The sequence below is a fragment of the Furipterus horrens genome, unplaced genomic scaffold (assembly GCF_987537825.1).
Source record: "Furipterus horrens unplaced genomic scaffold, mFurHor1.1.pri manual_scaffold_15, whole genome shotgun sequence".
Classification (NCBI taxonomy): domain Eukaryota; kingdom Metazoa; phylum Chordata; class Mammalia; order Chiroptera; family Furipteridae; genus Furipterus; species Furipterus horrens.
The window spans coordinates 6013693-6029166 of NW_028327185.1; the positions used below are offsets into that span (position 1 = coordinate 6013693).

Sequence of the window (15474 nt, forward strand, 5' to 3'; positions counted from 1 at the left end):
ACTCAGCCATGCGACTCCGTGAAGGGACAAACTGGGGGGTTGATCCAGTCCCCCCACCCCCAAAGAACTGAGGGTGTGGGGGAGTGGCCTGCAGAGAGAGAGGCAAACAGCATTCTGGCCTCATCAGTATTCTGCCAGTTGGCCACTGTCTGCAGGGAGCAAGAACAGAAAATGTGTTAAAGAAAGCAAGTTTTTCTACGAGAAGCAGCAGCAAAGTCATCTGTCCTGCGTAAGCCCGTTCTTCCTCTTTTGTCTCCCCTCCTCTCCCCCACCTTTCATCTCTGCTTTCTCCTTCTCCCTCGGACCAGCCTGCCCCCCAGCACTAAGGGACGGCCCTTGGCCATAGCAACTGCAGGGGCCCGCACGAAAGCAGCGTCCGAGCGCACAGGTGCCAGGCGGAACTCTGGGAGGCTGACACTTATTTGATGTTCTGGAGTCAACCCCGCGGTGAACCTAGGAGTTCAAGTCCACGCAGGAGTAATTTATACTCTACTTCCTGGCTGCAGGAAGGGCTGGGAGGCAGAACCTGAGAAGACAAGGAAAGAACTCACAGGCTCCAGACTTGCCAGAGCTGTAAACCCGAGTTGTTTCGAGATATAGAAACACAGCGAGCCAAGTGTCGCTGGTTCGATCCCCAGTCAGGGCACATGACTAGGTTGCACGTCAGGTCCCCAGTTGGGGGCACAAGTGAGGAGAGGCAACCACACAGTCATGTTTCTCTCCCCCTCTTTCTCCTTTCCCCTCTCTATAAAAAGAAATAAGTGAATAAACAAACAAACAAATAAATAAATAACGCTAACAATTAAAAAAACCACAAAAACCTAAAACAACAGCTTTTAATGGATCACGTGCTCGGTGAAAGTTCTAGGTGGAGGAGGGAGCCCCTTCTTCCCTCATGACTCATATATTGCTTTATCCTAAACAGCTTGAACCGCATGAACATTAGCTTCTACCCAAAGAAAAAAACCTAAAATCAAAAAGCTGTTGACGCTACAAAGTCCACTTGGGAAAAAGTTAGCAATGACCTGGATGAGAAGTGATTCTGGGAAGTCAAGGTCATTTGCTTCTGGTCTGTGACAGACTTTCCTGCTGTCCCCCCACAGCCCACAGAGGGGTCTCTGTAGTTCTGGCAGGTCCTGCTGACCCTGCCTGTCACCTTCAGCTCTCATGAGCGCGCGGAAGGGTCTTAGGCTGGAGTCACACAGCGCTTGATCGGGGACCTCTGACCCCGGTGAGTCACGGTGAGCAGCCGCGTGCGGACATCCCAGGCCCACTGTGAACACAGCACTCGGTCATTTTGGAGGGGAAAAAAACCACACAACAGGAAACGAAGATGACACTTGAGAGCAAGCAGAACGGATCTGTTTTGGTTGAGCCAAGCAGCGCCCTAACACCTGGGCACTGAAGAAACGACGCTGCCGATAATAAAACGGCGCACACTTCCCGGGGACTCACATTCGTCAGGCATTGTGTGAAGTATTTTAAACACATCATCTGCTTTAAACCTCACGGCAAACTCTGTAGAATACGCATTATTATCATCATCGCTATTTTATAGATCAAGAAAAAAAAGAGGCTAGAGACACTAAGAAACCTGCTAGGAACTGCCAAACCAACAGCAGCTCAGGACCGTCTATTAGCAAATTCCATGATCTTAATAACAGGCTGCGTAGAACAGTGTGTTCACAATATAATTCCCAAGGTGCTAGCGTCATTTAGCAAACGCTTGTATTAACCTCTGCCTTGGTGAGGCATCGCACTACCTCCTAGACTCCTGCAATGGGAGAGGAAACTAAGAATTTGTCATCCCCACCCCCCCTTTCCCACAGGCCCGAATTTCTTTAAAATATCCAGCCCAGAAGAAAAAGGAAAGCTTTTTTTTAAAAGAAAGTCTAAGGTACAGGTGCCTTAGCAGTCACGTCAGAGGACTTTTTACCAGTGATCGCTCTCACTGCGACGGAAAGTAGACAGAAGAAAAGACCTGGCAACTAACCCCAGCCTCCCGGCCCATTAGCTGTCTTCTGACGTGCAAACGACCCGGTCTCCCAGGACTGGGGACGGGCCCAGCTGCCTCTGCACGAGCAGGGTCCCCTCCTGGGCTGCCGGTCGCATTAACGGAGGCCGCTCAGGTTCTGCCGCGGCAGGTTAAGGCAGGGAGGTGAGGACAGGAAGAAGCCGTCGCTTCCTCAGCCTGGGAACTGTCACAGAGGCCAGCTCCCGAGGGCCACTCAAATAGAAGTGGAATTGCTTGCAAAAGCTAAAGGGGGGGGGGGGTGGCTCTTGCTACAGAGCCTGTGACGGGTTTTCGCTGCGGGAGCGCATAACCAAATAGTTAGGAGATTTGTGAGCTGACCAGGAGTTTCTCGAACGTCTCTGAGGCACGTGGCGTTTAAATTGAATTCCGGTTCCTTTTTCTTTGTCACCATTAGCAAAGGTTTATTTTTCTCCACTGTCCTCTCCAGATCCTAATGAATGACTTCAGGGGGGACCTCCAGACATGGACGGAATCATGGGGAAAATACGTGTGCTCACGGACCGCAAATGCGGACCTGTTGACAGCCAAGCATGAAAGCGAAGGGACAGATTGAAAATGAAATCATCAGGCAATGAATGACCTGGATGGCCCCTCAGGATGGATGCTACAGTCTCTGCCGCGGCACGGGAGGGGTGCCGTTCAGAAACATGAGCAGATCCCACATTACTCAAACCATTTCTAAGGAAAGATGGAAGTGGTCTCCACAGAAACTTCATGAAATCCTACGGTGGTCCTGCAGAGAGCAATACTTACAGAAATCAAAACACATTCCTGTCCTTGCCTAGCCCTTTTGTTTTAAAGTGTCTACACCAAGGGACAGTTCTGGAATCCTAACAGCTCTGGTACCAAAGGCACTCCCTGAAATGAAGGTCTCTGCTCACAGAAGGAAGAAACAGACACCGGTTACTGCCATGTGACGGGAATATTATAGTTCACCTCTTGACATGCTAGCAACATGACTGAAGAGGAAAAACCAAAAGGCTTCACTGGGAATATATCAGCTTCAGAGTCCGCGAAACCCAGACCCAATCCTGGCTTTCCCAGCTAGTTGTCTGATCTCAGGCAAGTTATTGATATAAAGGACTTAAAATAGGTCTTGCTTTTCTCATTCCTATTCATTAAATTATCAAATGTCTATGGAGGTCGATTTTTTTAAAAAATGCCATTTCTCGTTTTTTTCTTTTTCTCAGTGCCGGGGGCGGGGCAGCACTCAGGTGATACCAACTGTTATATAGTCAGAGTATTCAATATAAATTCAAAACGACATGCCTGCTGAAATCCAGTTCTGTCCCAGTCACACACAGATAAAGGGAAATGTAGAAATAATGTATATCTGATGATAGTCTCTGAATTGTTTTTAAAATCATTATTTATGACAAAATTATCCCTGCACTGAAATGTCCATAATGGAACTAAAAGCTAGGAAAGAAAGCGTGTTCCATTTTACTGAGCACCTTCTATGTATGCAGCCAGTATGCTAAGGGTCATGGAGGACTAAAATGTAAACAGACACACAGACCCTGTCCTCAGGTCTTTCATGCTTTCCTCCGTGACACATACTAAGTGACTAGCAGAATACCAGAAGTTCATACTCACACAGTATTTCCTGAGTGCTGTCTGTTTCCCGGGCGCCATGCCAAGGACATCCCATCTATTACCTCATCGAAACCTCAAAGCAGCCTCTCCTGAAGTTATACATACAGCCCCCACTTCACAGATTAGGCTTAAAAAGTGCAAAGTAACGTGCTCAGGACCACACGGCAAGTACTGAAGCTTGGGTTGCACCCAGACTCCTCTTCGGCACCACCCCGTCGTCACCAGCCACGCGGGGCTCTTTAGGTAAAATTAAAAATTCAATTCTTCGGTTGTAGGAGACACGGTGCAGGGATTCGGTCAATAGTCACAGATACCATCTGATCTGAGAGACCAGGCCTTTTGTCGTCACAGCCTACGTGCCTCTGTGGCCGAAACATGAAGTTCACATGCTCACCGGTAGGAAATGCCATAAATGCCGCTGACATGCAAACGGGGGGGACATTACATAACCGTCCACCATGAGGCCCACGACAAACTTCGCGGGGGCAGAAACGGGGCTGCCCTGTTCCCCTTTCACCTCTGGCACTTGATAAAGTGAGCCGTACGGAGTCAGGCGTCAAAAAAGGATCACTGCATGGATGGTGAAAAAATAAATGAATCAACACTTCGAGAGGAGCCAGACCAACATGTATTCTTTAGATCCACAAGGAGCTCCAGGGAAGCCCCAGGAGGAATAACCTGACCCCAGCTCAAGCCGTTATAAAGAACTGGATGTATTTCTTGAATAACAGACAAAAATATTTACATGGACTAGACCATAAGGCAAGAATCCACATTCCTTCCAAATATTTCCAAATTGTGCATGAATTGATAATAACCCAAGACTGGCTAAGGTCAGAGCAATTGCCATTTAATTGGCTTCAAACATACTAATGATTATGATAATGTTGCTACTGAGGAGACTTAATAGTCCTGGAGATGAATGTCTAAGAGATCCAAGAGGTGGGTGCCTGGGAGGAGGGGCAGGGAGGGAATAATTATGGAGGTCAGATGCTTGGGGGTCACCAAATGGTCACTCGGCACAGTTGTGAAGAAACTTTGCTTTCAGAAGAAATTTTAGGACAAAAAAAAAAGTTTTTTCAAAAAGGAGGGAGGGGAGTGGAAGAGGAAGTTGTATTTCCCCAAAAGTGATTGTACGCGGGAGAGGTTCAGTTGGGAGAAACTCACTGGACAGTCCAGGGAGAGGCCACTAACTCAGGGCTCAGGTGGCCACAAGAACAACACGGAGCTGAGATCTGAGAAGCTGGCCAGGCGAAATGGACTTGACCTCCCAAAGGGGTATGTAGCAGGCTGTGTGAACTGAGAGATCAGGACAGACATCTGTACAAAATGCACATTATCTAATCTGTACGGATTCTACTCCGTCAGTTCCCCATGTCCCCGATATAGCTAAAAACTCAAGTAAAATAGTCCAGGCATCTTAAAATTATGATTACACAGCCTATGTAGAAAAGACTTCAGAGCTGAAAACTAAATAGTTGAGAAAAATAGGAATTCTGATCCTAGATACACGCACTCTTTGGACCAACGGGTTAGCCAAAGGGCCACTGCTAAGAAACCCTCCCTTCGGGTTTTGCCTTGGGTCCCCTTTCATCACCACAGTCAGATCTATAAAGTAAGAGGTTGTTAAAACTGGGCCTTTAAAACAGTGGGAATTCTAACAGTCCTGCTTCCCAACATATTTCCATGCTTTGCTCTTTCCGTGGCAGTGTTCAGATTCATGCCAACTTCAGAAGGCATTGAAGCTGATGTCAGGTAAAAATTAATTCAGGATGGGGACGATCGGCTGAAAGCCATCACACCTGAGCATCTCCTCCTGCCGTACCTGGGCTGTGCACGGTCCCTGGGCAGCATGGCTGAGTGGGAGTGGCCGGTCCCTGATATTTGTTCTAGAAGCCACAAAGCCACATTGGCTCTCAAACAGCACAATCTGTCATTCACTGAAGTCTGGTTTGCCAGGAAGCCCAAGGATGGACTCCCCACCAGTACCATCAGGCTCAGGGAATTTGGCTAGCACCAGGCACCTCAGACTTCTGCCAGCTGATTGGCTTTGGGGAAGCCGCTGACCTACTCTCCACTGAGTGGTTTTTGTGAACCTGGAACGCAGCCTGCCTCTCATCATTGACCAACCTTGGCCAAGCCAGCTGGCTTGTTCCTTTGCAGACAGCTTGCCTTAGGGAACCTGGTTGGTGGCTCTGCAACCTACTAAGCAAGAAAGAGACACAAAACTACAGAACAGTCTCTTAAGAACGGACCAGTGCTCCTTTTCATTTGAGGGCAACTTAGGAATGAACAAAACCATGTAAGATACCTGAGTAATGTGGGTGGAGTAGAGTCTTAACAGAAAAAAAAAAAAAAAAAGGAGAAGAAGAAGAAGAAAAAAAGGTAACTAACAGGTGAGGAATGGTGTCCAAATGAACTAAAACCAGGAAGCACATCCTTAAACGAGCCTGACTCACGTCTGCCAGAACTCCTTTACATTACATTTAAGCACACTGTCATTAACATCAATGCCATGTTGACATACGTGTGCATTGGGGAAAAGGAGCAAGACTGTTGTCTGGAGACAGGTGGAAAAAGAAATTCAACCCCAAGAGTCCTCTGTGAGTGGGGAAGCACCCCCCGCCCCCACTTTGAGTGAATGTTGAAGCAGGCTTTCCCCTGCCAGCGGAGAAACCCACTGGGGATTTTCTTATAATCCAAAAGGAATAGAAATGTGGAGCATATTAGATATCTGCCGGCTTCCAATGGAAATGACAAATGGGGACAATCAAATAAATGATTAACTTTTAATAGTATTCCAATTAAAGCAGGCGGAAGGGAGCTAAAAGAACTGTTTCTTAAAATTCCAATCTTTCAGTCCTCTCTAACAAAACGCAGCGAGGGCAGGTTTATTCAGTTCAAACAATTCTTTGGTAAGTTTACATGAGCCAATCCATCTACTTCATTTCTAATGTAGCTATTGTTTTTGAAAAATACGTACCAGTGCAATTGTTTCAGAGAACCAGATGTGCACAGGGAGCCTGGGACGGCCTAAGACCCCCATGGGTTATACACAGAATCAGGGACAACTCTCTCAAACATCCGTACTTTAATTTCCCCCATTTATGGAACGGCTAAGATTGTAATGCCCCCAATGGCCGTATTCTCAAAATAACCGAGGCCACGCATCACACACCCTCCTCTCTACAAACACAAAACTTACAGGGAATTTGGTTCTGAAGTTCCCGGTCTGAAAACCGGAACCAGAGAGAGAACGTCTGCCCCAAGGCCCAATGTGCCTGGATGCTCCGATTCAGACTTAAATACGGTGTCATTTACTGTTTCACAAAGCCTGAGATCAGGTTCCCAGGAACTAGACAGCTTGAGCGTGGCTGATGTTTAATCACGCAGTTTATAACACACAAGTTATTCCAAAGATTATGTTGGGAGCGTAAGAACCTCAGAGTGGGATGACACCATGGAAGATAATCTAGTCTAACTGCCACATGATACTTGGACTTGATCTGACATCCCTTGCAGAGGTAGGAAACTCATGGGCCATTCTATTTCTGGAGAGTAAATCATTAAAAACAAACAAACAAACAAACAAATAACACAGTTTACCTGAGGAACCTTTTGAAAGCTCAGTCTCTTATGATATCCACAGCCTCAGAAGAATCCCAAGCTAACTGTATCCTGGACGATTTCAATCATTCACAAAGAAAAACTACATTAAACACAGAGCACAGGCCTGCAATAATATCCAGACTCCATCACTCAAATTATTGTGAGCACTTTGGCAAGTAAGGGTCTCTCTAAGCTTCCGTTTCCTCTGGGAAATGCCCACCCCTGGGGGTCATTGCAAGGCTTAGCAGGAGGGATGGGGATGGGGAAGTAAATCCAACTCAATACACACCACATAGCCTAATGCATATTAAGCTCCCCAAAATACGTTATTACTTTTACCTGCAAAATTTTTGCTATTCATTTCAAGATATGTTCTATCAACCAAAAGATCTCCAGCTGGTTTTCTGTACATGAAATAACTTTTCTGTGGCATCTTAAATATATTCCCCGGTGGCTTAGTGTCAAGGCAGGGCTCACAAAGAAGGTGCTCCTTGCTATTGCTTCTGTTACAATTTGGGAGTTTTGTTTAATACTCTGCATTAATGAGGGAGCTTCTTAGGGTAACATTACAACAGAGAGCAAGGAATACCGGGGAGGTCAGCGCCGTTCTATTAACTGTCACTGAACACAGAAATATTTTCCTTGAATACCATTAAAGCTTCCTCTTTTTCTTTGTTCTGCTTTTTGAAGGCAGTAAGAACCTAAATTTCCCTACCGATAATTTCTGTTTTTCAACTTGGCAACATAATGATATCAGACTTCAGGGGGAAAAAAAAAAAAAAATCACCTTGGCAATGTCTTCTTCAGAGGTTTTTACAAAAGGTATTTTGCTAGGATAAATTTACTAAGCAGGCTCTTTAAGTAAGCAAAAACACAGCTGCTTGTTACTAAATGACCTGAGTAGCTTTTTTTTTTTTTTAAAGAGAACCTACCTGGAAAATGCTACACCCTCTAAATGAACTTTTCATTAAAATGGAAGCTACAAAACGGAAGGGTAATTAGACAAGCGAGTGGCTCTTTGCTACTCCTGCTGATAGGGTAAACCCAGGGGGCTCCGAGGCCCCACGGCCACGTGGACATGAGGACTCGAGCTGCGGAGGCAGCAAAACCAGTGCTGGGACGATTTCTCCTTATATCCTGGGGCTCGAGACAACGGATGGGCGGGATGGCATGACAGCTCAGTGAGTCAGCCTGTGCTGTCGCACGTAAAATGTTCCTCGACCCGTGATGCGCTTGGGTCCCGATAAACCCACGCTAAGATAAAATTATCATGAGTCGAAATGTTTTCACTATGTCTGACAACCTCCTGAACTTCGTAGCCCAGCCCAGCCCACCTTGAACGTGCTCAGAGCCCTCCTATGTCCCCACGGCGGGCAGAGTCACCCAAAGCAATGAGTGCCTGAAGGTATCGCGGTGGACTCCTGAGATCGTGTGGCTGAGCAGGAGCTGAGCTCACTGCCCCCGCCCCGCACCACGGGAGAGCATCGTATAACTGCACATCGCCAGCCCAGCAAAAGATCAAAATTCAAGGTATGACTTCTACCGGGTGTGTGCCATTCTTGCACCACCATAAAGCAAAAAAAAAATCGTAAGCTGACCCATCCTAAATTGGGGACTTTCTATATATGTCTGTAGGCACACACAGATGAGGTCTAAACTGAAAAAGGAGAGGCGGGACGTGGCCCTGTGGGTGGTGACGGCACAGCTCAGAGAGGAGAAGAGGAGCAGCTACCGCCTACCACCGGGAGACTCCCATGGCTACCAGCATTTTCCTGGGGATTACACTACAGACCGGAGATGTTAAGGCCCATTTTTTAAAGGCAAAGTCTAAAAGCATCTTTTTTTGGCATGCAATAACTAAATTGGTCCTCCGTGCCCGGGCATTCACGAATACCATATCGTGTCTACATGGGGGTGTCCTGCTTCCATTTGAAAGAGTCAGAAAAAAAACATTTTTTTTTCAGCTGCCAATGTAAAACCCATCAGGGCAACCAACCACAAAAAACCCTTCAACCTTTGATCAGTGAATTCTGTACCTAAATAAAAATAATTACTGCTTTCATGAAATGTCTCTGTTTGCCCCTGACAGAGAGAAGGCTAAACCAGTAAGCCTTTAAATAACCAAGGAGAGAGATCAAAATAAAAATAAATCTTGGCCAGATTTATAGGAGCACCTTGATTAGGTCTTGTTTTTCCCTTCAAATAAACAATACCTGCAAAAAATGAAAGGCGAATGTTGTGGCCAGATATCTTGTAACAGATGGGTTTTCTCTGACATACACTATACGGCAGAGTGCCGGAAAAAATAGTGCTGGCCCATCATTTGTGAGGCTTCCCAGCTAAGTATAGCTCAGGAAGAAAAAAAAAAAGGTGGGGGTGGGGGATTTTTCAGGATGCAGCAAGGTGTAACCACTCAGATTTGAACAAACTATCATTTTTTTAAGAGTACTTTTTTAAAATTGATTTTTAGAGAGACAGAGAGAGAGAGAGAGAGAGAGAGAGAGAGAGAGAGAGGAAGTGGGGAAGAAGAACATCGATTTGTTGTTCCACTGATTTATTATGCACTTGTTGGTTGCATCTTGCATGTGCCCTGACCAGGGATCAAACCCACGACCTTGGCTGATCAAGATGATGCTCCAACCAACTGTGCTCCTCAGCCAGGGCTGAAGTGTACTTTTTTTTTTTTTTTAAGGAGGTCAGTACCCTGGCTAATCAGTCAGGTATTGCATGTTTTATTTTATTTTATTATTTTCTTTATCTTTATTATTTATTTATTTTTAGAGAGGAGAGAAGGGAGGGAGAAAGAGAGGGAGAGAAACATCACTGTGTGGTGGCCTCTTGTGCGCCTCCATCTGGAGACCTGACCCACAACCCAGGCCTGTGCCCTGACTGGGAATCGAACCGGCGACCCTTTGGTTCTCAGGCCAGTGCTCGATCCACTGAGCCACACAAGCCAAGGCTGAAGTGTACTTTTTTGAAGTTTTGTTGTATTATGTGGTCTTTTGTTGGTTCTCCAGACAACTGTTTCATTGCTTCCACTGGTAACAATGTTTTGATTCAAAAATTCTAACGCTAAAATCAAATGTATATTCAGATACCGTCCTAGCGCCGGCTCAGGAGAGGGTATATCTGATAAGGATTTAATCATGCGCAACGTGACCTAACCGGGGCTGTTCCCCCTCCACACCAGCACCCCCTCTTGCACCCCACACCGTTCGCAGAAATGGTGATCGCTAAAACTAAGGATTATTATTTTTAAAAGCGTGAAAGTCTCATTTTTCTATAAAGCACCCTTTTAATAAAAACTTCATTTCCCTCAGGCTACCCTTGATAGAAGATACATTTGGCTGGTTGAATAAAAATACCGGTTACAGGAAAGAAGGTTCCCATCAAAGCTGTTGAAACCTGATTTCATCTCAGATTCCAGAACTAATGTTGTTTTTTGTTTAAATAGATTTTGCCTGTCAATTTCCAGACCTGCTGCGCCTTCGGCCTCTGTATGGGCTGCTGTGGTCAACCTGGGGGTTACAGCAGCAAATTGCATTATGGACTGGTAATTGAATTGAACAGGTTTACATTTGAATAGATTTACTACATCACGATCTCTGACATACTGCAAGGGACTGAAATCCCTCTCCATCCATAAAGATACATTTAAGACGGTATCATTCTCTCCAGGTTGAGAAGGCAAGTCTTGAGCCAAGGAGATGGCCACACATAATCGTGCATTTATATGCAGGGCGGAATGCTATATTTCACTGCCTTTTTTTTTTTTTTTTTAAGTACAAAAGAAAAAGAACATTCCATATTTACTCATAACCATGCTATCCTTTCTCTTTGAGGGAGGGGGTGCTCAGAGAACTGGTATTTTCCCATCAAAGTGGGCAGAAGGGGTAAAAGAAAATAAATTATTGTGTGAGTGTATCAGCCACAGCAGGGTTGTCCTTGAAAACAGACGCTCCAAAGGCTTGGAAACAGCACTGAAGATGTGTGACTCTGAGCTCAGCACCAGGCCCACTGACTTACACCAACGATGTTGAATTAAGCACAGTTCACAGGTCTTCGGTCACTCTACACACCCTTCAAGTTTGCTTTTGCTCAAAGACCACAACGGGGACATTTGTTTAGGGGATAACATGTTTTTCTACTTCCTCCTTAAGCCTGGAAGGGCACACAGTCGGGTAACTTATAGTAGTAAAATCAAACTTGTCGAAACATTTTTCTCTCTACCTGGACACGGAGGTCTATCCCAATGCGCTCCAGTTTTTGAAAACAAAATCGAAACCTAGAACACGTCAGTTCAAATGCTGTCAATCCACATATTACTTTTATAACATTTTAAAAAAATACTGACTCGCTTTCTGAAACTAATGACTTCTCAACTCCCAACTCTTAATTAAGCCTTCTTAAGAGAGCGCAACTTTAGTCTGAGTCTCTACGGCTCACCTAAGTGGCACATGAACACTGAAAACTAACCATCCATCACTGCATGCTGAAATATGTTTTGCCTCTTACTCTGCTGTTGGCTTTAAGGCAGTGATTGAGAGAATGTTTTTCAACTGAGAAAGGTAAGCTACCACCGCCATCCTCTCTAGAAGGAACACGCTTTGTGGTTGTCGGGTTTCCAGCCCGCGGGCCCCTCTGTGCAGAGCCGTCCCTTTGGCATTTTTCCGTAAGGTCCCCTCAGCAAGAGCGACCGTGTGTCTTCTCCACTGTGTTCCTGGAGCCGAGAATAGCGTCTGGCGCGTGGGAAAAAGCTTAGTAAATACTTAGCAAACAGACTGTAACTGTAAAACACATTAACTGCCCTAGCAGGACCAAAGGCTATCCATTGAAAGAGAAGAAGGACATCATTACCCAGCCTCGTCTCTATCCAGTAGTGTAACACTGTTCCCTGTTTTTGTCTCTATGCCATGGGGGTGCCTGTCACCTTCTGCCATTCTCTCTCCTTTCTCGCTATAGAAATCATTCATATGATAATGTACATTTTAATAAAATTTAATTTAATATAAATGTATTTTTATATAAAATATACTTACATATACACTAAATCATTCTAATAGGCAATTTTTTTTATGTGGCAATATGTTTTGGTCATTTTTTCTGCAGGCTTTGAATATATAGTTATACACTTGTTTTGTTTTTTTTTTTACAGTTTTTTTACAGTTGAACACAGAAAGAAGAATTTGAGAGTCTTTTTTGTTACTATCAAGGAAGGGGTCAGTTCTTAGTGGACAAGAGAAAGAGAAACAGAACATGAATTCCACATAGCCAAGCACCTGATCCACTTTTCATCCTATTATAATGCTCACGGTAAAAATCTTGGAATGAGACCAAACCAGGGAAAGATACAAGACTGGTAATCACAACTAACTGAAGCTCTGGAACACGCTGGGATCTCTTTGGATTTGGAAGTTAAAAGGCCAGTGATCTCTAGTAACAACAAGATACACAAACTCACAGAGCCAACCTTAACAGAAGCTGTACATTAAAGTATTCAATTTAGCTGATTTTCTTTCCGACTTCAATGACCACATTTTTATTTTGTTCCTTCATAAAAGTATCATATTTACTTTAAATCCTGGCAAACTTTCTGAAGAGACAGAACTAGTAAAACCGATGGGGGCCTCAAATGTTGGAAAATGTTAGTTTCGGGTAACAGCTTATAAGCTCAGTAATCAATGTGTGTAAGAAGCTATTGTTTCAGGAATTGGAGGTATGACCCACCTCATTCCAGGAGACCATAAATGGTTCCACCTTTGGGCCTCAGGACGGCAGGCAATCAGGATGGTATCTGAGCCACTGCACCTCAGGGCGAGGTGACCAAGCCCAGGACGCAGATGAAGAAATGCTGCAGCTTTTATCTGATTAACTTTTTCCCTGAATTCCAAACCCCTTACCTACTCTTCGCCTTGTAAAAAGGGCCCGTTTATACTGGAATGTAAGACAATCTGTTAGGGTACAAACCAGCTGTCTTCTCAGACTGCCAACCATCTGAATAAAGCGCCATAAAGATTCCATCCCTATCTCTGCTTATTGGGTCTGGTAGGTGACAGGCAGAAGGGACACCACTTTTCCGGTTTTAAAACCTACACGCAGTCTGTAAAGTGCACATTTACAATAGCACGCACAGGTACAAAGCTACCTTAAGAAAACAAAACAGCTAAATCTAGGACTTCCAAAGAAAAGAATAATTTTCCTCTAAGCTAAAATATTAGTTTCACCAGACCTGCTGAGATACACAAATATTTCAGGACCTTTGATACAGGTGGAAACTGAGTGAATTCTAAAATCTAACTCTCTGGTGTCGGTTTCTGGCTGTGTGAGCTCTGTCAATCTGTTGAGCACAGAATACACGTCCTTGCTCATTATTCTGGGTTTGTTGCTGTTAACCCCAAATGAGAGCAATAATTTTAATGCCATTATTACAAGCTCTTTATAACAGACAACAAATTCCACAGGTAAGATCAAAGAGCCTAAAGAGTGCTTTACGTGTAAGATTAATTAGGAAAAAGAAAAATGGCAGCTCTGTGAAGTAGTGGATATGTTCATCAGCTACATGGTAGAAATTATTTTACAAAATGCACGTATATATATCGAAAGATCAACTTATGCACATTAAATAAATACTTTGTCAGTTCCACCTCCACAAAGATGGGGGGAAATCTGTGAATCGAATGAGGAGGAGACACACAGAAAGACGGTGACAGGGGCCTCCTGACTGTTCTTCTCCCTCTGTCTTTTGGAAACTGAGAGGATGAGAAGGACCAGATCTTCTGACACGTACCTGGTAGGTTGAGCCGCCCATCAGACATGGCCTACCACGTCCCTTCCTGTTGATGTCAGCCGTTGGCCAGGAAGTAGCAGGAAGGTCAGACAGCGAAGGAGCATTCTGCCTTCAGGTTCGGGGTACTCACGGTGACCCACCTTTCCCTGGGTTCCCTACCCTTGCCGCAATGCCCTGTGTACCCCGCCTGCCCCCCGTCCCGACCGCAAGCACAGGGCTGCTGGCGAGGGGCCTTACCTTCCTTCAGCATGCCCACTTTCAAACACTTCATGAAGCGGCAAGCTTGGCAGGATTTACGCCGGCGCTTGGTGATTTCACATTCATTCGTGGCCGGGCAGCTGTATTCTATGTTACCTAAGACACAGGGAGAGGAGAAGAGGAGATGTTAGGTGGGCGAGAGCCAGAAATATTAGCGTCCCAGATGCAGAGCTAAGTCTGTGATTCCTGTCCCCTTCCTCACAAAAGAGAGAAGAAAAAGGCACATGGGCTTCCTGAGCAGGTCACCAGCGACACAAGGCTGGACGCCCCATGACAAGTACAGACAATGCAGAGAATTCACTCTGTTTAAAATGAGCCTTTAAGTCATGATGCTTAGGGCATCCAGGCAAAGGTCTGTCCTTCCAGGCTCTTAGGATCCAAAAGAAATTTCAAGGCAGATTATTTCCATAAAACCACACACATCAAAGCGGCCTTTCTGTGTCGTCAAGCCTGGACCTGTTTTGGTGACTAACGCTGGGACGCATCGCGCTTATTGTCTTTCTGACATAAACTTCATGGTGATAAACCATCGGACGCTGTGAGGCAGGAACGAAGGAAGTTACCTGCTTCTTCCTGCAACACAGACCAGTCTTACAGAACAACGTAATGCCTGGTAAATGCTTCTCTTTGGTGAATCGCGGATCACAGTCATCGCCGTCATCATCATCATCATCATCACTGTCATCGTCATCGTCCTCATGCTGTTATACTACTTGCATCATGAAATCCAAACACTCCAGCCCCATGAAATGGTCATAGGTAAGAATAAACCGCTCTGAAATTGTATTTTTACTACTAGAATTTACATCACCCGCAGTAACGCCCACACATTTGAAATGACACGGAGCCAGAAGATGCAAACTTTAACTCGATTTTCTTTTTTAATCTGTCACAATGATAGCATGTGGTATCTGCCCTTGGCCTGCACACAGCTTTGTAAAGAAGCTGCCTTTACACCAAAGCTTCTCGGTCCTGGCCAGGTAGCTCAGTTGGTTAGAGCGTCATCCCGATATGCCATGGTTGCAGGTTCGATCTCAGGTCACGGCATGTACAAGAAGCAACCAATGACTGGATCAATAAGTGGAACAACAAATCTCTTTCTCTCTCTCTCTCTCCCTAAAATCAATAAATAAAAATTTTTGAAAAGAAGCCTCTCTTCTCATCAGCTCCGTGTCATAGCGCTGGACCG

General features: G+C 45.1%; 1 protein-coding gene across 2 annotated transcripts in view; it reads right to left on the bottom strand.

Annotated features, from left to right (window-relative positions):
* Positions 1-15474, bottom strand: part of ESRRG (estrogen related receptor gamma) — a 237960-nt gene that overhangs the window by 101652 nt on the left and 120834 nt on the right. For both annotated transcript variants that reach the window (XM_090263305.1, XM_090263304.1), the window contains one exon: positions 14265-14381. In XM_090263305.1, coding sequence (XP_090119431.1) covers positions 14265-14381 — 117 coding nt within the window. The remainder of the gene's footprint in view (positions 1-14264; positions 14382-15474) is intronic.